The 22090-nt window shown below is 34.5% G+C and overlaps 1 protein-coding gene across 2 annotated transcripts; it reads left to right on the top strand.

Moving 5' to 3' along the window:
* Positions 1-426: 426 nt before the first annotated feature.
* On the top strand, positions 427-21909 carry LOC138322785 (advillin-like). 2 transcript variants are annotated; one of them, XM_069266880.1, is made up of 27 exons: positions 439-664; positions 3544-3618; positions 4274-4345; positions 4556-4633; positions 5473-5525; positions 5904-6009; positions 6164-6274; positions 6580-6646; positions 7036-7165; positions 7639-7717; positions 7804-7902; positions 8136-8292; positions 10397-10509; positions 10802-10939; positions 11279-11368; positions 12001-12072; positions 12409-12483; positions 12878-12961; positions 13380-13441; positions 14622-14712; positions 14830-14919; positions 15437-15481; positions 15787-15852; positions 16021-16146; positions 17100-17165; positions 17438-17524; positions 21457-21909. In XM_069266880.1, the coding sequence occupies exons 1-27, from the start codon at positions 590-592 to the stop codon at positions 21568-21570; spliced, it is 2421 nt and encodes an 806-aa protein (XP_069122981.1). In that variant the 5' UTR covers positions 439-589; the 3' UTR covers positions 21571-21909. The 2 variants fall into 2 exon arrangements, with proteins under 2 accessions (XP_069122982.1, XP_069122981.1); XM_069266881.1 differs by lacking the exon at positions 17438-17524 and having other exon boundaries at positions 427-664.
* Positions 21910-22090: the final 181 nt, after the last annotated feature.

The raw sequence follows: 22090 nt of genomic DNA, 5'->3' as shown, positions 1-22090 counted from the left end.
GTTGGGCATTGTCTGACCCTTACTTCGATAGCGTACATTATTAAAATAGATAAGGCCAACTAATCAGCACAACATACTTTGTAACTTAGAAGATACAAGAGCTGTTCAATTCGATTTTTACGTCAAGTTACAATATTGTTTTAGATTTCAATGTAAATTGAATAATGTATTCTGACAGACGATCCACAGCAGTTAATCAGTAGTTAAGTCATGTTTTAAGTCAACTTCACGTTCAAATCAATGTTAAAAAAATGTTCATACCATATCGCAATCATTAGGATATTCAACTAGTCCAGTGAACTAATAGAATTGCATATTTGTGAAAACATTCATACTACCAAAGGTAGACCTAAAATATCATACAAACAACAAAACCTTTAGCAAAGAGATTTGCCATGAATTGGAGACAAAGCTGAATGTCGTTAGGAGTAACTAAATAGCTACAAAAGAGCGGACTGTGTCACCTGAAACTTGTCATTCAGTGGTGACAGCTTGCCTCATCGATCCGTCAGATCGCCCTGTAGATGTGATCGGGACCAAAACATCGGGACCACAGCTAGATGTGTCAGCTGATCAGGTGTGCGGAGAGATGGAGAAGGTATTTGTTGATGAAGCCTTTACATCAGCAGGACAAATCCCTGGTCTTGAGATCTGGAGGATAGAGGTAGGAATCATTACAGTGATTCTGTAACAGAGATGCCATATGCATTCTTTATATTGCACAACGCATTCACGTATACACGTTTACTTTGTCCGGAGGCTATTTCGCAACAGATTGAGAGTGTAATTATCATTTTCATAGTTAAGTTACATTTTATATACTCACTAGTAATCTAAATGCCCGCGGAGTTGTTTTCTTATTCCCAACTATGATTTGTTCGTAAGATACATTTTCTCTGAAAAAATATGTTTGCAAAACTGTAGGATATGGTATTTAAGGTCAAATTGGGTACCTCTTGAACCATTGTGTCTAATACAAATCAACACAAACATATTAGTCGTCTTAACATAGTTATCAAATAATGGATCTACGATTCATCATAGTATTCAACACAACAAGTATAAAATATATATCAGATTCACAACTCACAGTGGATTCAGCGAAAAAACCCATGAGCAATAACCCTGCAGTCCTTTTAGAAATGTATCCAAATAAAACGATCTACAGTTCGACATAATCTTGGAGTCATCATATTATTGATAGCAAACACAACTCTCTGTCCACAAAAAATCTGTAAAGAATGAACGAACAGAACTGATAATTCAAAAACCAATATATAGTAAAGAATAGACTAACGTGTTCCAAACCTGGTACTTAAACGAAGTTGTCAGATAGAATTAAGCAAAGAAGCAGAGAATCAATCCCTGGTGTGGTAATTATAGTGCTACAGACAATAGGCACATGATTTATACGTCTTCTTATCAACATGTACCACACTAAAATAGAAAAGCAAACGGTTACAAATGTACCCGGGTAATCTATCGTTCACACTAGCACAGATAACAACGTAACCCTGGCGATTTTAATTTCATAATAACTGAGTTGAGTTAAAAGAAAACTCTTTTATGGGAAATTATTGATAGTCAAACCTACCATAATGAACACTGAATAAAGATCGCCTGTATAATAAGACCGGCTTCTCAAATAATCAATTTCAACACAATTTGACATGTGCATTAAGGCCACTTGACTATAAAGGTCATTTAGTTCTTGGTTTTTTGGATGGTCGTTACAGACAGGTTTCATTATATTTCAATGAACATAAAAACCTAAAAGCTTTAGATAAATCGTCAAATGCCAAACGTATAAGTATGAAATGGAATAAAAGCTGCATGTTTCATTACTACACTTCCTCCTCTGAGACACAAATGTTTACGCGATGTTTCATGCATTTTGTAATATCATAAGGATGTTAGTAGGACCATTCAAGATATCTAGGATGACATTATAGGATATACGACGGGGTTACTTATATATTTTCTAAATGATGTGACTTAATGCCCTCTATCACTCTATTTACATATACAAATATAGTTTTCTTCTCTTCGGATTGGTGATAACTTTATTTTGAAATTAAATGAATTTTACGGGGGAATTGATTTTAGTTCCCAATCATTATATTTTATCAAAAGATCATTTTTTCTTTAAGCACGCCATGTATACTAAAAGTATAATAGGATAAAGGACATTATCAAATTATTTAATTTCGACTGATGTTTCGGAAAAAGAAAACTGAGAGCCGGATGTTCTTAACATATTAGCATCTGATGACTCGCTACAGATATTTAGCTTTGTCTCATATCTAGTTCGGATCTAGGTGAAGTTAAATAGAAAGGAGGCTAGTATATTATGGGTCCGCAAGAAATAGTAAACAGACTATTATCATATAAAATGTGTATTTGTATGAAAATATGAAATATGACAAGGTCGATCAGATTTTAAAATTTGCCCGTTATCATCAGCTACAACTTTTGTGTCGTTCACTGCGCCTAAGAACATCGGCATCTGAAAACGTGACTATAGTATCGAACCACAGTGCATGAATCATGTCACTATAGAAGGTCACAATTTAGAGCTGGAATTAACAGAACTGATTTCATACAAATGAAAAAAATATATATAAAATGGAAAAATGGTCCACAATTTCATCCAACAGGCATAGCATATAGGTTTAAGCAAATAAATAATGATTATGATTAAACAAAGGGGCTGAAGATTGAAATCAACCATCCTAGCCCGCATAAGTCCATGTTTTATTGATAACTACCGAGCTACATTTTATAATGAACTTTAAGAAGGAGCAGAAACGACCACTGTGGTATGTCTGTCTCCGCCAGGTACATTGTAACAGAACTAAAAGCCTCCATTCCAGAGACGAATGCTCAAAATAAGACACTCCAAGGTAGATGATAGAAAGAAAGTCGGTTAGGAAGAGAATAAAAATAGTATCCGAAATTAGTCGCCTTTGCAATACAATAGGACCAGCAAAGTAATGTCATGACTATGGGACGGTAGCAGATTACAAAACATCTTCAAGGAAAAGGTCAAGGACAGGATAGGTCCAGAAGCTCCAGAACAGACTACAAGACGAAGTCATAAGTCATTGAGATTTACGAAAATGTTAAGAGTTTAGGTGCATGAGACAAGGCACCAAAAATATTATTACTGAATTACACATTGTAATTGTTGCTGTTTACATTGCACTTGTTAATAAACATTATGAAAGCTGATTAATTTTTTTTTTCAATTTTACTGTCGACTGTGAGTTTTAGACTTTTTGATAAATCTAGAGTTGAAATAAAATAAGATATTTGATAACTAGTGGGTTTTTTTCAAACTTATGGTAAAATAAAATAAATTACTACCTGCATCAGAGGGTAACATTGCTTAGGGTCACCCTCTAATGCAGAAAGTATTTAAACAAATATGTACTGGCCGAGATCGTTACAATTTTCATGCCTTCTTCCGATATAAGGTATAAATATGTACTTGATTTGTTCAAAATTGTTACAACAGTAAAACTTGCTTTCAATTATCAACAGAAACTTAAAGTTGTTCCACAGGAGAAATCCACCTATGGAGAATTCTACAGTGGCGATTCTTATATACTTCTCAAGGTAAGCAGTAAATGTTCTGTTCTTTACTTCAGTGCAGTAAGTAAACAAGTTCATCTGGATCAGACAAGGGAAAGATAGTTTAAATTTTATAGACCATATGTAATAAAACTTAGTAATGAAACCTTCCTGTAGACGAATTGAACCCATTATATGTCCACACTATAGCATCGTACTAATCAACATTTGGAAATAATTTATTGAGATGATCATTATAATGCATATTAAAATAAATACATTCTGTTAAATAATAGTTTTGTATACATGGTTGTGGTTATATCGGCTTTGAGAACGTTCACCTATGCAGATGTTACGCCAAAAATGTCCTCTGTATGTAAACGTAACACGGAAAACAGATTATAGTAAACAAGTATATATCGGTTGTTACTGTATTATATTGTAGTATGGAAATATTGCTCATGACTAATATACAGAAGAATTACTTTGAAGATGATTTATTGTCATTTGTGTCAGATAAACTAATTATATTAACAGATTTAAAAAAAACTAAAGTGAAAATATATACCTGGTTATAATAGACTGTATATGTCACGTGTTTATATTTCAAACCAATAAAATGTCATGCTACTTTATGAAATCATTTTTGCATCTGCTTGTGAAAATCAATACATACATGTTTAATATAATATTCCCACAGACAAACAAGAGTGTAAAATCTGACAAACTGGAATGGGATGTACATTTCTGGTTAGGGACAGATACATCGCAGGTAAGCAGGTCTATATAAGTCTGGTAGTATACAGTACATAGCAATTGATACTGTAAATATACAATTTATATACACACATTAGATTAATGAAATGAAAATGTGTATCGCAAAAAAAAATGCAATAAATTCAAAATACAACTCAAGTAAAACAACTCACATCAATTTGAGTCAAGTTCTATATATACTGGTAACTGTATATTTGGTACCAAGGATGAGCAGGGTGTGGCTGCCTATAAGACAGTAGAGTTAGACGACTACCTCGGGGGAGCACCTGTACAGCACAGAGAGGTAGGTACGATCTATCGTAAATAGTAACTGTCTATATAATGTACCATCAAATAAGGGTTTGGATCTTCCTTACAGTAGGCCATAATCTTGGTTTTTCTTGTGTGGTGATAGGTGAGTAAAAAGTTCTAGCGGATTCGTTCGTCCCCCGACGATGTTCGCCCCCTACAGCCATGTTAAACGGTTTATCATGTTTTGGTTGGAATATCAGGTGTCTTTGATACATGACATGCAGGTGTACTCGGTTATATTCCTTTATTTTAGTTTTTTTCCCAAATAACATTTGATGAAGATGTGTCTTTGATACATATACATTGTATAAACTAATTTCGGCTTTAAAATCGGCCTGTTCATTGCAAAATCATGCTTTATAATTTTAATATCTTGATTATGTATACTCTGAGATAACAAGAAATACAGCTTATATGAAGATACTTTTAACGTCTGAAGTATATCGTAGGATATCGAATACACTAATATACATATGATATGATTTTTTTTACAAAACAATAAACAAAACAATTAACTTGATTTTTCATTTCTTTCTAAATTTCATTACTTTTGTTTAATCGATTATAACTCCGTGATTTGTTTGTCTCCATTAAGCCTTTGGGCTATATACCAATCAATGGCGTTTTTTTATAGCTGTCCTGCGTATATTGATTCATTAATAATGATATCATGACAAAAAAGCAAAATTACTGACTTTATAAGAAGATTAAGTGAGTGTGTAGTACTGATGCATGCATATTGATATATTTTGACAATACAATACAATATATGTTCATTGTAAACGTTTTTTTAATCAAAACAGCTGTTTACATTTATGTATTCATTTTTAGGTTCAGGATCATGAATCAAAATTGTTTTTATCTTACTTCAAGCACGGAATCAAGTAAGAACTTTAACTTAAACTCATTTCCAGACAGTTTGTGAAGCAACAGAATTGTTGGATGAAAAAAAATCTTTCAATGATTTCTCCTACATTCTAAGTGTCATTCGTTGTTCTGATCATAAATAATAGACAAAATGTTCTAATATTTAATCATCCTTAAAAGATTTCCAATATACATTATCAATTTTATTGCAAGAAATGTCCAAAACAATTAAAACATCGTTCATTATCTAAGGTGTTGATATCCAGCGTAAATACTTTTCTTTTCTATACGGTAAATTTTACGGAATCACACATAAAGAAAAAAAACATAAAGCAAGAAATTATTGTATTATTGTACCTTTAATTATAAGTTTCATCGAATGTAATTGTTTCTAGATATTTATCGGGCGGCGTTGAGTCTGGGTTTAAAAAGGTAGAGAGAGGAGTGTATGAGAAGAGGTTATTCCACATCAAAGGCAAAAGGAATGTTAGAGCTAAGCAGGTAACGACCAATCATAAATGCGATCATAAATAGGGTTGATCAAACTTTTGTTGAAAGATATGGACTTCGCTCGAAAGTATTTATGTAAAACAAATAAAGTTTAACATGAATGTAGCTTACTTATCAATAACAAACAGCACGCTTTCACTCCTAGGTGCGATGCCATGTCAGTTCTCTGAACCAGGGAGATGTTTTCCTCTTAGATTGTGGGATGACACTTCATTTATGGAACGGACCACAAAGCAGCCATTTTGAGCGTTTGAAGGTGTAACCCATTACTAATGTCAATAAATGTCGACATATGTATAAAATATTTTGATCATTTAAACACATTTTATGGTAATTTGATTCACGTTTTTAATAACATTTGGTACAAAATTAGAAATGTTATGGAATCCTTTAAATGTTCGGTCTTCAGCTGTTACATCTATTTTCACACTTTCGCATCTAGTCGACTTATGTACTTTGGCTCATAGATTCAATACCGAGTCATGAATAAATCTGTATGGAGCAGTCTGGTGCTTAAAGCTGTGTGTCTTGTTTAAAATCCTGTTTACATATATGTTACAGGGATCTGAAGTTGCCAAGAGAATTCGTGATGAAGAACGATCAGGGAAAGCTCAGATCAGAATTATTGGTATCATCATAAAATGTCCTATATAAGTCTGTAGTCGTTCTATAAGAGATCATCTTTTAATTACCGTTTATTTAATAGAAATGAAATATCTTATTACATTGATTACATCTATATTTCCTCTCTGCCTATTGGAAAGTGGATTTTTTAAGTGATCAAGCTAATATAAACCTTTTTTTCAATTTAAAAAGGTGCCAAAGGATGACGTAAGGTTAAAGTGGTATGCTTTCATTCTATTGAGGTGGTTGTACTACAGAAGTATTATCCCTCATGCCGAAAGGCCTTTTTTTGCATACATTGTAATTTCTCATTGAACATACACAGGTAGTGGTTATGGTGGTGAAGCCATGTCGATAAACATTTTGTACAACCCAATTGATAATATTTTACAGACCACCTCTGGGACTTAGACACCAAGTTTTTCGATGATTTGGGTTCCAATGGCAAAATAGCAGAGCAATCTGTAGGTGGTGACGACGCCGAATACGAGCGGTCCACAAAAGAGAAGGCGACTCTGTATAGGTAATGGACAGCTAGAACGGTCGGAGTTATCTCGCTTAGTATTATCTAGGTTAGCTATGTAAACGATCAATCTTTATTGAAACAAGAGAAGTGATCATTACATGTCTAACAATTTCGAACCACACTAAATTAATTGTACAACCAAAGCATTATATATCATATACACTCGAGAAAAGCAATGACAATATAAACATTTTGTCAGTAATTTACAGGGTGGTCTTCTTCAATCATGATTGTTATAATGTACAACTCCAAAATAAGGCATTAGAAGAGCGTGTCAATTCAGGCTTTTGACCTAGCGAGATATTTACGTGTCTTTCGTACGTTGTCATAAATCAAGTGTTCTGGAATAGCAAATGACAGTAACGTATAGATTCCATATCTTATATAGGTTGTGTTATTGATACAGCAGTCACTCGATGTTAATATCACATGTCTAATATGTAAAGTTAATGCCCGGTATTGTTGTTTAGAGTTTCAGATTCCTCTGGTGAACTGGAAGTCAAAGAGATGGTCATACAACCTTTTTCACAGACTGATCTTGACTCGTCCGTAAGTAATTAGTACGTGCCAAATATATAATCACGTTACACAATAGTGATACCAAACCTGTTTAATTTCTCTTTCTGTCTCCCCAGGACTGCTTTATCCTGGACGGGGGATCCAGTGGAATATACGTATGGATAGGAAGACACTGTACTCATAATGAAAAACGGTCCGCTTGGAAACACGCCACGGTATGAAAGTGTTATGAAACCAACATTATTCCATAAAACTCATAAAAATGCACAAACAAAATAAAATAAAATTAACATAATCATATAATTGACATAGATTGAGGTCTAACCAAGATTAGATATTGCACATTTGTTTGTAAACCGTTTGTCACAACCAAATGAAACATTTGAACAAAATGTCTTTTTTGCGAGAGTTAAACATCTACCTTTATTTTGGATTTTTGTGTGTGTAGGATTTTCTGACATTGAAAGGTTACCCCGATTGGACTAAAGTTACCAGACTGGCAGACGGCGGGGAAACCCCTATGTTTAAAGAGTACTTCCGTTCATGGAGCGATCGCGATGACCAAAAAGGGTTAGGGAACGTCTACACTAAAGAAACCATCGCCAGTACGTATGTATAAACTAGTCCAATATATAGTCGATGGATCATTGACCTGAAACAAACCGGTACCAGTTTATAGTATAATAGACCATATGATGTAAACTACGAGTCCAATATATAGTAGATGGACCGTTGACCCGAAACAAACCAATACCGGTATATAGTATAAAAGACCGTATGGTATAAACTACAAGTCCTGTATATAGTCGATGGACCGTTAACCTGAACGAATTTGTATATCTGTCTGTTTATGTCCTACTATAAGAGTAAACAAAATAGTAATTTCACTGAAATACTAGATGTGACGATACGGACGAGTAAGTACCCTTTTTAATCGTATATGCTCATATTCTGGTTAAAACCAGAATGATTATGACAATGAAATCGGCAAATTATAAACCGCACCAAGAATAAGAGCAACCACATAAACAAAGGTAAGTCATCCCATTCTATTACTGAGTGCTAGGCAGCACTATAAACTACTACTTTTATAGACATTGGGGTGTCTCGGTCAGGGAACAGAACCCCTAGTCTTCCTCCTGTCGGTTCAAGACTAAACGTGAAGCGGTATCTAGGGGGACGTTGGGAAGAAGATAAAAAAAATTAGTCGACTTTCATGATATCATGCTATGATGATAGCTGGTAAATTTCTAAAACTCTATAGGAATATGTTTTAAAAGGCTGTGGTATATTAGTGCCTTGTAATCAGGAACTCATGTCCTTTTATGATGCTATCTAACTGAGTCATGCAGTCGAATACACAGAACAAACACACCCAACCCGGTCACATTATATTGACAACAGGTGGCCCTGTCATCCTGCTCCCTTTATGCTGTGCACCAAGCAGGATCTGCCCTGCAGGTAGGGCGTTAGAATTGTACTTGCTGCCCCAATAGCATGATCGGAAAAGGCGACTAAATTTAGGATCTTATCTTTTCTCTTCTTCCTAACTGACTTTATCCTTCCTAATGCCTCCCTTGGCACCGCCTCACTTTGGCCTTTAGTTGAGCGTTCGCCCCTGTGAGGAAGGTTCTGGGTTCTGTCCCCTGGCCGGGACATACCAAAGTCTATAAAAGTGGTAGTTTCTGCTCTTGCTTAGCGCTCAGCAAACAGGGAATGGGACGACTGGTTCGCCCGTTGTCAGTATAATGTGACCGGGTGGGGTGTGTTGCTTGGTGTCTTCGGCGGCATGCTTCAGTGATATAGCACTATAAAAAGGGCAACAGTTCCACTATGCATACCGCAGTCTCTCAAGACACGCACCTCGCACAACATGCACGCAGCACACCGCATACATGGGAGGCCGTCCTTACATGACCCTAGCTGTTAATAGGACGTTAATTAAGCAAACAAACAAACAAACCAAGCAGGATAAGAACGTAACACTTTGAGGGTCACTGTTCTGAAATTCACATATGATTTTATGATGTATCTATATAACTTACCTATCACTTTTTGTAGCATATCAAAGGCATTATTTTCCTTTATTTTCCCTCCCAAAATTACTACACAACTATTGTCACATTATTTCTAATATAAAAGATCACTATAATGTGATCTGGACATGTTAAGCTATGGGCGGTACACGCACGACTTGGATAGGAGGAAAGACACACTTCCCAGCAGGTGTGCAGGTATTAACGGTGATGATAAATGTACAGCTTCTGTAGATACCTTCTAATTGTAAAGGAATAAATCCGAGCGCAGTGGAAAGGATCAAAGTCACGCAATAAACGTTTTAATGGATTCCAGATTGAAATAAATACCTTGTTTATGCTCATCATTTCGATTTTTATTGCCATGGAGTTTTTAGAAAACCTTGAGAATTTTTATCGTTTCACGTGCAGCTACACAGTTGAAGTGGCCTTGCGTGACCTTGGAATTTGGTACGATCAGAGTACATCGCGCGCTTACTGCCAATTGAATCCGCTCAATCTTGTGAATTATTGGCAAAGAAACATAAATATCATTGTAAATATCAGTCAACTATATGTAGTGGCATTCTCTGGAGTCAAAAAATCATATAATGGCTGACATCAGGGATTAATCAAACGGCGATCGAAACTAATATAGTATTCATGTATCATTAATTGCCTTCGTTTTCTACAGAAATAAACACAAGTTCAGACAAAATAGATTTCAAGGCTTTACATCGACGGCGGTCAGGTACGGATGAGGCCGATCTGGTAGAGCCCCCTACGTATACAGATGAACTGATAAAGGTACTTATGATCCACACGGAGGGTGTGGCGTTCGTATTGACTAAGCTATGGATCATAATTGTCTTAATCAGAGTAAAGTCGGCCTTAGGAATATAGGATGTAGAGAGAGGGAAATGAGAATGACACCACTTGACGTCAGCGTCCCAATGGGGGAGTGATTTTGAACAAATCTGATATGGGGTATGCTCTTATCGACCACATAACTCACTTAACCAATTACTTTCAATTAAAGTTTAACCGAATGTTAGAGATTATTCAGATTTAATACAGATTTTATTCATTATACCAATAGAAATGGCGGGTTGAGACCACGAAGACAACCAGAATTAGGGAGGACGATCTTTGTGTATTTTCCTCATCCTGCTGTTACGTCATCAGCCACGCGTACCGTGACAACATCAGCAAGCATCATTTTATATACTTCTGGCAGGTATAAATTACATTCATCCTTACTTTATCCTGTTTTCAAAACTGCGATTTTGCTACGCTAAAATTCTGATTTAAACTGCTATTCATTGATAATTTATAAATTCAAAAGGTGTCTTCTAGGCATAGATGTGTTTTTATATGAAAGTAACATACGAGAAAACAAAAGATAACAAGTACACATACATGAACAGATGATGATGTCATCCTATGCCTATGGCCAGAACAAGCGATGTCATGAGCTTACTTTTTATCATGACACTTATTTCTAGAAATATTTTGTTCTTTTCCTCGCCTGTTCGTTTCGTCAAAATTTGAACGTTAGTTTCCTTTTCCTATACAGGGTATGAGGAGCAGTCCGGAGTTGAGGGGTGCTTCAGCTTTCGTGGCTCAGAAAACAGACGAAAGCGAGGCAGCCGGAAACGCTGTACAGGTCACGTGATAAAATAACTCGAATATATTATTCACAATATCGAATACTATTGATATTTCAGATGGAAATGTATTCAATACCTGGTTAGTGGACTTTTAGTACAATTTACCTCGTCAATTCATTTATTTGGTTGGTTAAATTTTGCGAAAAGTCATATTAATAGCTAAGGTCACATGTCACCTGGTATGCCATGTATTATGAGTGAGTGTATTTCGGAGACTGTAGTACTTTCGTGTTTTTTCTTCTTGTAATTGTGGAACTGCTTCCCATTTAATACTGACAAAGACACGAGAACAATATATATCCTACTCAGTCATCTTATATCGGTAAACCTGTCGTTATACTACCGTCATTCTAAACGCCAATTAAGTATCCATTTTGGTGTGTCTCCGCCTGTGGACAGAACAAAGATCCTCCTCACAGGAGCGAACGCTCAAATAAATCTCAAAATTGATTCAGTGTCAAAGAAGACGCAATAACGAAGCAAGTCTTTTAGGGAGAATAAAAAGATATAATCCCGTTTTAGTCGCCTTTTACCATCATGCAATTCGGGTTCTTAATAATACCTGTAGAGTAATAACCTTTGAGAACTTGTTCTATTGTTTGTTACTGTCTATTTATTATTACAACAGGTGCGAGTACTACAGGGTAAGGAACCTGACATGTTCCTCTACTTATTTAAGGGCCGGATGGTTGTCTTCATGGTAATGCGTTTATGGACAATATCTAAATGTATTCTATTATTTGAATTTCATAGTAAAACATGATATATTATAAACCATAATGTCGATTATAGTATCATTAAACTAACACCTATGTGTTTGATAAATTTCGATGTTACATGAATCTTTGAATTTCATTCTTTTTAAATATTTGCATTTGTAAAAATATATTATCTATATTGTAGTTCAGTATGGTAGATATATTGCCTAAAGATGCTGAGTATTATGGATTATTTTAACGATTATTAAATGCTAAACTTTCAAACCACGAGAAATACCACTGGACATGAATATTTATCTAGTCACTAATGTTGACAGAATGAATTAAACCCAGAAGGAGTCCGACTATTCCACACACGGAGTAGCTGTAAAACAAACTCACGGACAATTGAGGTGTGTACCAAAGTGTAGCTATTCCGTAATCATTATTGAATACACATTTATAAACGAAGCAAAGATATCGGTCCCATATATGTGACAAGTTCGATGTTAGCAAAACATTTAAGTAGGTATATAATCCAATATTACCTAGGACACTTATAAATCCTTCAAATACTATAAATGTATTCCTAATTCATTGATATGAAAGATCGCGGCAAAGATATTTGTTTTATTTTGGAAGGAGTTAAAAATAAAAATATTATTTAATTAAAGATATGCCACGATATCCGCAAATCCTGACTCCACGCTATTGTTTCCTGATGCTGTGTCAATAATATACATGTTAATGATGACGTCAGATTGGATACCCATACTTTTAATACTTATATTTTGTTTTTATTTTCAGGTTGAGCCGTCGTCATCTTTGTTGAATTCCCAAGACACATTCCTAGTGATCAACGGTAAAGTGACGGTGATTTGGAAAGGAAAGGTAAATCGTATCGTGTATAACAACCAAAAGACCACAGAAGTTCTCGCCTCACAAACAACAATTTCATTTCCTAATGAATATTTTTGTTGCAACATAAACATAAAATAGATCTTATGCTGATAATCATTAGAATGCAATGTTAAATAACTGTTCAATAGCTACATTACAACGAGATGAAAATAAGATACAAATAATTACATTTATTACCTTAATGAAAGATATTAAAAATGTGTTTATTTCTAAAAATAGATTTAATGGTGTTGTACATATTTCTCTTATTTATGATAACCAGTACAATTAACATATTTGATGTTGTTGTATTTCAATAATTCATATCTAATGATAACAACTAAAATCTAATAACTTATTAGATGATTTTACTAATTGATATTCCTGTATATATTGGACTGTGTTGCAGCTTTCTAATAACAATGAAGAGAATACGTCCCACGAGATGGCAGAATACCTATGTCCCGAGAAGTGAGTGGATAAAATACGACATACAGTAAACACTATCTGATGATGTTATATTAAGTTTTGTCAAACAATCAAGATTAAAGAAAATTATACAATTGGTATTTTAATATAATCTTCGCCATATGGAACTGTTTAAACAGAATAGTTGTATTTAATGAATTTTTATACATAACAATAACTTCATTTGCATTAACGAGCAACATACCTTAATCTACATTCCCATGAAATACTGCCTGGTTATTCCATGTAAAACGCACAAACACTAAAAAAAACATCATTGGATCTTAAATTACATATTTTGTCCGAGATAACAACTAGGAAGGATAGACTGGGTTCCATTAATAATTTAAAGTTCCCTGAAAACTATCGAGAGATTTAACTTCATGGGGGTCATGAGATCACCGATTGGTAAAACAGCGCGATTTCTGCATCCTGTTCACATTTATGTATATACAGACGGACTCTGGTTACACTACGACCGTAAACCGATATTTCTGACGTCACTATCCAAGTTCAAAATGTATCCGTGTATAAAATGCGGTCAAAGTAATTCCCAACCGGTGTCATGATTACATGCTAGTGCGTCTGGAAAACTAAATATGAAATCAAATGTATTTTCCACATTCAAATGTATTTTCCACAATTGCCACAATGTTAGACAACTTCATCTCTCAGGTCAATAGCAAAACAGGGTCTAACATTTAAAAACAATATTTTTACGTTAATTCAGAATAAGTTACATTTGTTAGACACGGAGACATTTGAATACTCTAAACCATTGTGTATTAATACATTCAAATTATATCAAATATTAACATGATTTGATGTCACTGAAGTAAACACAATCATATGAGCAGAAAATATAAATTTGTTTTAAATGAAGAGAAAGGATAGAAGAAAACAACCTTTTAGTTTGCTTAAACATTTCGACTTCAACCAAATTACGTAATACGGCCCAACATACAATTATATTGCCAATAACATTAGATAAAGAAAGAAAACAAAATTTAATTTCGTGAGAATATACATATTTGCCACTTGTTCTTTCAAATAATAATAGACATCTCACGATGCACCATTTACCAAAACTTTTTACAAGTTAAGTATCATATCCACCTGTTCATTTAAAACAATAGCTTTCCTAACATAATTTACAGTTACATGATATGTTAATCTGTTTTAGTACGATCGAGTGTGTTACGGAAGGAGAGGAGACGAGTGGTTTTTGGGAGGCCCTCGGAGGGATATGTAAATACGCCGAGTGTTCTCCTTCGGTGAGTAAGAAGATGGAACTTAACCAGTAATATAACCACAAATATGTACAGGTCGATTGATAATTAAAACGTTATTTGTTCGTGGTGTGTTATTTTAACGAAAATAATTTTATTTAGGGAACAGAATGGTTCCCGCCTCGACTGATGCACTGCTCGAATACTACAGGGCAATTTAGGGTGGAGGAGGTCCATGATTTTACCCAGGAGGTAGGTCTACGTGTACTTAATACATGTATAAACATTAATCTATTTTGTCAATATATCTATATTTAAATTAACTTCATCTACACTAAGTGCGAAAGAAACAATTAAATTCCCTTATGCGTTATATTTTGTGAGGTGCTTTAATTATGCTAGACAAGTTGAAATAGTTCAGGCACTATTAAATCTTATTAGAAAAACACTTCATGAAAACTATCAGAATAAAATAAACAGGAATTGTCCTTACACTGAAAAATAACTTTATAACGAATGGTATTAATAGTGTAATATACTGGTACATATATCAGTTGTGCGTTTGCGCAATTCATTTACTGAATTTTCTCATACAATTGCTTTTCAAATATTTGCAATCAGGTATGTTAGGTGTCGATCATCTCATTTCAAAACCTTTTTGAAAAACATCACTCTAATATGAACCCCGCGTCTTCAACTAGTAATACTAGCGGGTATATTTGCGTTGATTATATGTCCATATTACATGTAACGTATTTTTGTGGTTAAGGATCTCTATGAAGATGACGTCATGTTACTAGACACTCATCGAGAGGTACGTTAATTTATTAACTGTCGAACACATGCCTTTTTCTGGCACTATACTATTCTATAATACATATTTCATATTTTGAGCACTTTGTCTTTGTTGTGGATGTTTTGTTTCGCTTTCATTATATCTCCGAGAATGTATAAACACGTAACAGATTTTGACGCGGATAAGTTCATAATAGATGCACAGCGCAAAAATTTTTTTTTGCATCGCTTACTGCTTGAAACCTGCCTCACTTTTACAATGTTCAAATTTGTTTATTTTTACTGTACTATGTAATACATCAAATGCTGTTTTATGTTATCTAGATATTTGTGTGGATAGGAAGAGGAGCGAACCTCCAAGAAAGGAAGTATGGCTTAAAGTCGGCGTTGGTAGGTATTACTGACATTTTACATTGATAATAATATTAAATGATAGTCTAAACTTAAACTGAATTGTCCCTGTAGCAGACATAATGGCCTTACTGTACCCATGAGGTATCAATGTCAAGTCTAACAATAGCCTACTGATCTGGTGTCCATTCGATCTGTCTTGTGTAGGACTACTTGGCGGCGGAAGAGACAGGGCGGGACCAGAGCAACACCCTACTTTTACAGGTCAAGCAAGGATATGAGCCGTCGACATTCACCTCACATTTCCAAGGCTGGGACAGACGCAGACTTAATGTAGGTCCAATGATACTAATCAGATAAATAATCATTAGGATAGTGAACGTCTCCCTGGTTTTAGTTCAAGGTTACCATTGTACGAAAGTATCATAGCACACTGCTTGATCACCATCAAAAGAAAATACTGATAGCTGTGTTTTTCCCTTTTAAAGCGCGTTCTATGCATTATATGGTGTCCACTTGCATACTTTGATTTCATATACTTTTAAACGGATATTTTTTGGACATATTTTGAAATATATGTTGGAATGTGTCCGTAGATGAGCTTTCTTAAAAAGAGGTCAGAAAATTATGTTGAAATCTACTTTTATTACTTGCCTATATTAGATATGCTCCGATTTCCCCACACTCTCATTGGCTGATACACTGCCACGTGGAGGGTGATATTTAGCATATTGACTCGATTTTTCCATTTTTAGAAAGCATACCGACTCGATGTTTCTTTTTTTAGAAACACCGAGTCAATATTCCCTATTGTGACGTCATACCCGAGTCGATATTCCTATTGTGACGTCACTCCTATGTCGATATTGCGATTATGACGTCACAATACCTCGACGTCGAATTCTTTTGGAAGATGTAGTCGAGCCATTCTCCATGCATTTCTGTATTACTTAGCCCGAAGCAAACATTTAAAATAATATTATATCAAATAAAATAAATTGGGGACCTTTGTTTCGGGCCATATGGTTTTATATTGCCCTTGTAGAATTTTTAATAACAACAATTATTTTAATTGGGAAATATAACATCATATTGACATCAACAAAGGTCCATAATTGATGTATATATGCCACTTTTTCATAAATGAATTTCTTTTGGATAATCAGTTATCATTCAAATAGGCAACCGTCATAGATTAGAAAATACCAATGCTAAACATATTGCTAATGAATCTCAGAGCTTGTATTAGTAATTATACATGTGACTAAATATCTGTGTATTTACAGAAGAAAACAACTCGCCACTCCTCCGAGTCTGAAGAAGATGAATCTCAATGTCACACGGTACAGGAGGTAGGTATGAAGTATTACCGATGACGTCATACTGATGTCGAGATGCGCGTCGGCATCCTCCGATACAAAATCAGATAAGCTTGCCATTTCCAGTGATCCTTGAAAATAATGTTATTTCTCAGTGTATTAAGAGAACTGTTATGAATTAGGAGAAACTTTTTTTTTTCATAATTACTAGTTGTTTAGCCAACATCTGCAGACACAGCCTTTATTTATCTCATGAAGCCGTTTTCTGAAAAAGCATTTTCCATTGTCGCGTCTTTATTATACAGGAATTTGCGAAATACAATGCCACCTATCGGTACGACGCACTAGTGGGAAGACTACCACCTGTGGGAGTCGACCCAGCATGTAAAGAGGTAAGATTCTATGGGTGGTAGCATGTGTCATTAGATCCTTGTCATTCTATATCATAGATGATAAAACGGATTCTATTATTGTATCGACCACATATGGATAATATTGAAAGCAAGAACAAGCTAGAGAGCAATCTTAGATTACACTTCATGTATAGACTTAACATTTGTTTCCAAAACAACCGACAGTTAAATGAAATTAACGTATTCAAATCCTGTGCACACTGAAAAATATCAATAGATTACTACAATAATGTTCACATATATGTAAAACCTAAGAGTACTGCATATATAAATCATTAGCCCTCAAAATAAATGCGTCATTATTTTGTAGTATATTTATATGTGGGGATATGCATTGATTCAAACTACTCTAATGTTCGGACACCATCTGGTTTATATTTGGATCAACTTTACAACAACTTGTGTGAATTGCATGTATTTGTGTTCTGACCGGTAACAATATGCTTAACTTGTGATATGGTCACTTGTAAATAGGGAAATATATGGTATTTCAGAACTGAAGCAAAGAAGCATTGCAAAAATGTCATTTTACCTCCACAAAAATAACTTTACATTCTTATATTTGATATAAAAGGTTCCATGCTTGTCTTGGCCTTTTCCTACATGCAATCCATGCATTGTTGTTAAAGAACAATAACTACGCCGATAATTTGTTCATTTCTTACTACAGGACTACCTGTCAGATTCGACTTTTTGTTCATTTCTTACTACAGGACTACCTGTCAGATTCTGACTTTTTGTTTATTTCTTACTACAGGACTACCTGTCAGATTCTGACTTTTTGTTTATTTCTTACTACAGGACTACCTGTCAGATTCTGACTTTTTGTTTATTTCTTACTACAGGACTACCTGTCAGATTCTGACTTTTTGTTTATTTCTTACTACAGGACTACCTGTCAGATTCTGACTTTTTGTTTATTTCTTACTACAGGACTACCTGTCAGATTCTGAGTTTTTGTTTATTTCTTACTACAGGACTACCTGTCAGATTCTGACTTTTTGTTTATTTCTTACTACAGGACTACCTGTCAGATTCTGACTTTTTGTTTATTTCTTACTACAGGACTACCTGTCAGATTCTGACTTTTTGTTTATTTCTTACTACAGGACTACCTGTCAGATTCTGACTTTTTGTTTATTTCTTACTACAGGACTACCTGTCAGATTCTGACTTTTTGTTTATTTCTTACTACAGGACTACCTGTCAGATTCTGACTTTTTGTTCATTTCTTACTACAGGACTACCTGTCAGATTCTGACTTTTTGTTTATTTCTTACTACAGGACTACCTGTCAGATTCTGACTTTTTGTTTATTTCTTACTACAGGACTACCTGTCAGATTCTGACTTTTTGTTTATTTCTTACTACAGGACTACCTGTCAGATTCTGATTTTTTGTTTATTTCTTACTACAGGACTACCTGTCAGATTCTGACTTTTTGTTTATTTCTTACTACAGGACTACCTGTCAGATTCTGATTTTTGTTTATTTTTACTACAGGACTACCTGTCAGATTCTGACTTTTTGTTTATTTCTTACTACAGGACTACCTGTCAGATTCTGACTTTTTGTTTATTTCTTACTACAGGACTACCTGTCAGATTCTGACTTTTTGTTTATTTCTTACTACAGGACTACCTGTCAGATTCTGACTTTTTGTTTATTTCTTACTACAGGACTACCTGTCAGATTCTGACTTTTTGTTTATTTCTTACTACAGGACTACCTGTCAGATTCTGACTTTTTGTTTATTTCTTACTACAGGACTACCTGTCAGATTCTGACTTTTTGTTTATTTCTTACTACAGGACTACCTGTCAGATTCTGACTTTTTGTTTATTTCTTACTACAGGACTACCTGTCAGATTCTGACTTTTTGTTTATTTCTTACTACAGGACTACCTGTCAGATTCTGACTTTTTGTTTATTTCTTACTACAGGACTACCTGTCAGATTCTGACTTTTTGTTTATTTCTTACTACAGGACTACCTGTCAGATTCTGACTTTTTGTTTTTCTTACTACAGGACTACCTGTCAGATTCTGACTTTTTGTTTATTTCTTACTACAGGACTACCTGTCAGATTCTGACTTTTTGTTTATTTCTTACTACAGGACTACCTGTCAGATTCTGACTTTTTGTTTATTTACCGACTACAGGATTCAGATTCTGATTTTGTTTATTTCTTACTACAGGACTACCTGTCAGATTCTGACTTTTTGTTTATTTCTTACTACAGGACTACCTGTCAGATTCTGACTTTTTGTTTATTTCTTACTACAGGACTACTTTTGTAGTCTACTGACTTTTTGTTTTTTCTTACTACAGGACTACCTGTCAGATTCTGACTTTTTGTTCATTTCTTACTACAGGACTACCTGTCAGATTCTGACTTTTTGTTTATTTCTTACTACAGGACTACCTGTCAGATTCTGACTTTTTTGTTTATTTCTTACTACAGGACTACCTGTCAGATTCTGACTTTTTGTTCATTTCTTACTACAGGACTACCTGTCAGATTCTGAGTTTTTGTTTATTTCTTACTACAGGACTACCTGTCAGATTCTGACTTTTTGTTTATTTCTTACTATAGGACTACCTGTCAGATTCTGATTTTTTGTTTATTTCTTACTACAGGACTACCTGTCAGATTCTGACTTTTTGTTTATTTTTTACTACAGGACTACCTGTCAGATTATGACTTTTTGTTTATTTCTTACTACAGGACTACCTGTCAGATTCTGACTTTTTGTTTATTTCTTACTACAGGACTACCTGTCAGATTCTGACTTTTTGTTTATTTCTTACTACAGGACTACCTGTCAGATTCTGACTTTTTGTTTATTTCTTACTACAGGACTACCTGTCAGATTCTGACTTTTTGTTTATTTCTTACTACAGGACTACCTGTCAGATTCTGACTTTTTGTTTATTTCTTACTACAGACTACCTGTCAGATTCTGACTTTTTGTTTATTTCTTACTACAGGACTACCTGTCAGATTCTGACTTTTTGTTTATTTTTACTACAGGACTACCTGTCAGATTCTGACTTTTTGTTTATTTCTTACTACAGGACTACCTGTCAGATTCTGACTTTTTGTTATTTCTTACTACAGGACTACCTGTCAGATTCTGACTTTTTGTTATTTCTTCTACAGGACTACCTGTCAGTTCTGACTTTTTGTTTATTTCTTACTACAGGACTACCTGTCAGATTCTGACTTTTTGTTTATTTCTTACTACAGGACTACCTGTCAGATTCTGACTTTTTGTTTATTTCTTACTACAGGACTACCTGTCAGATTCTGACTTTTTGTTCATTTCTTACTACAGGACTACCTGTCAGATTCTGACTTTTTGTTTATTTCTTACTACAGGACTACCTGTCAGATTCTGACTTTTTGTTTATTTCTTACTACAGGACTACCTGTCAGATTCTGACTTTTTGTTTATTTCTTACTACAGGACTACCTGTCAGATTCTGACTTTTTGTTTATTTCTTACTACAGGACTACCTGTCAGATTCTGACTTTTTGTTTATTTCTTACTACAGGACTACCTGTCAGATTCTGACTTTTTGTTTATTTCTTACTATAGGACTTCCTGTTAGATTTGACTTTTTGTTTATTTCTTACTACAGGACTACCTGTCAGATTCTGACTTTTTGTTTATTTCTTACTACAGGACTACCTGTCAGATTTTGAGACTTTTTGTTTATTTCTTACTACAGGACTACCTGTCAGATTCTGACTTTTTGTTCATTTCTTACTACAGGACTACCTGTCAGATTCTGACTTTTTGTTTATTTCTTACTACAGGACTACCTGTCAGATTCTGACTTTTTGTTTATTTCTTACTACAGGACTACCTGTCAGATTCTGACTTTTTGTTTATTTCTTACTACAGGACTACCTGTCAGATTCTGACTTTTTGGCTGTGTTTGGACTTAATAGACCACTCTACAAAAAGATGCCAAGATGGAAACAGATTGAGCTGAAGAAGTCTGTTGGACTTTTCTGAAATATCTTATATTATGGAATGGGAATTTTAACATTGTCCAGCATTACCAGCATTAACTCCCTTTATACCTGTTATGTAATAGTGATTGGCTACTGGACCGTTTTTACTTTTTATACATGAACATCTCAATTAACAAAGATATCATTATATCTTTTATAATAATATCGCAAATCTGGTGTGTCCTAGTATTGATCTCCATATCGAAACAGCAAACATTACAATTGCTTTTTCATAAGATTATAAGAACTCGTCTCATTTAATATAAAACATATCAGCTTATTACTATGTATTCTTATACTTGAAACATATCCTATGAAAATAAATATAACATACATATTACATTCCTCTCCGTTTGAGTCTACGTGTAACGAAACACCACGTGTTAGATGATCATACCATGACTGATAATTCAAAACATTTTTGAAGGTTTAAATAACTAGATTAATCATCGGCACATGTCTTAAAACTACACCTCACCGTAAAAGCAGCGGCCCAATGTTAACAAAACATGTAGAGGAGG

The sequence above is a fragment of the Argopecten irradians genome, chromosome 5 (assembly GCF_041381155.1).
Source record: "Argopecten irradians isolate NY chromosome 5, Ai_NY, whole genome shotgun sequence".
NCBI classification, from domain to species: Eukaryota; Metazoa; Mollusca; class Bivalvia; order Pectinida; family Pectinidae; genus Argopecten; species Argopecten irradians.
This window is presented reverse-complemented; position numbering and strand designations above follow the sequence as displayed.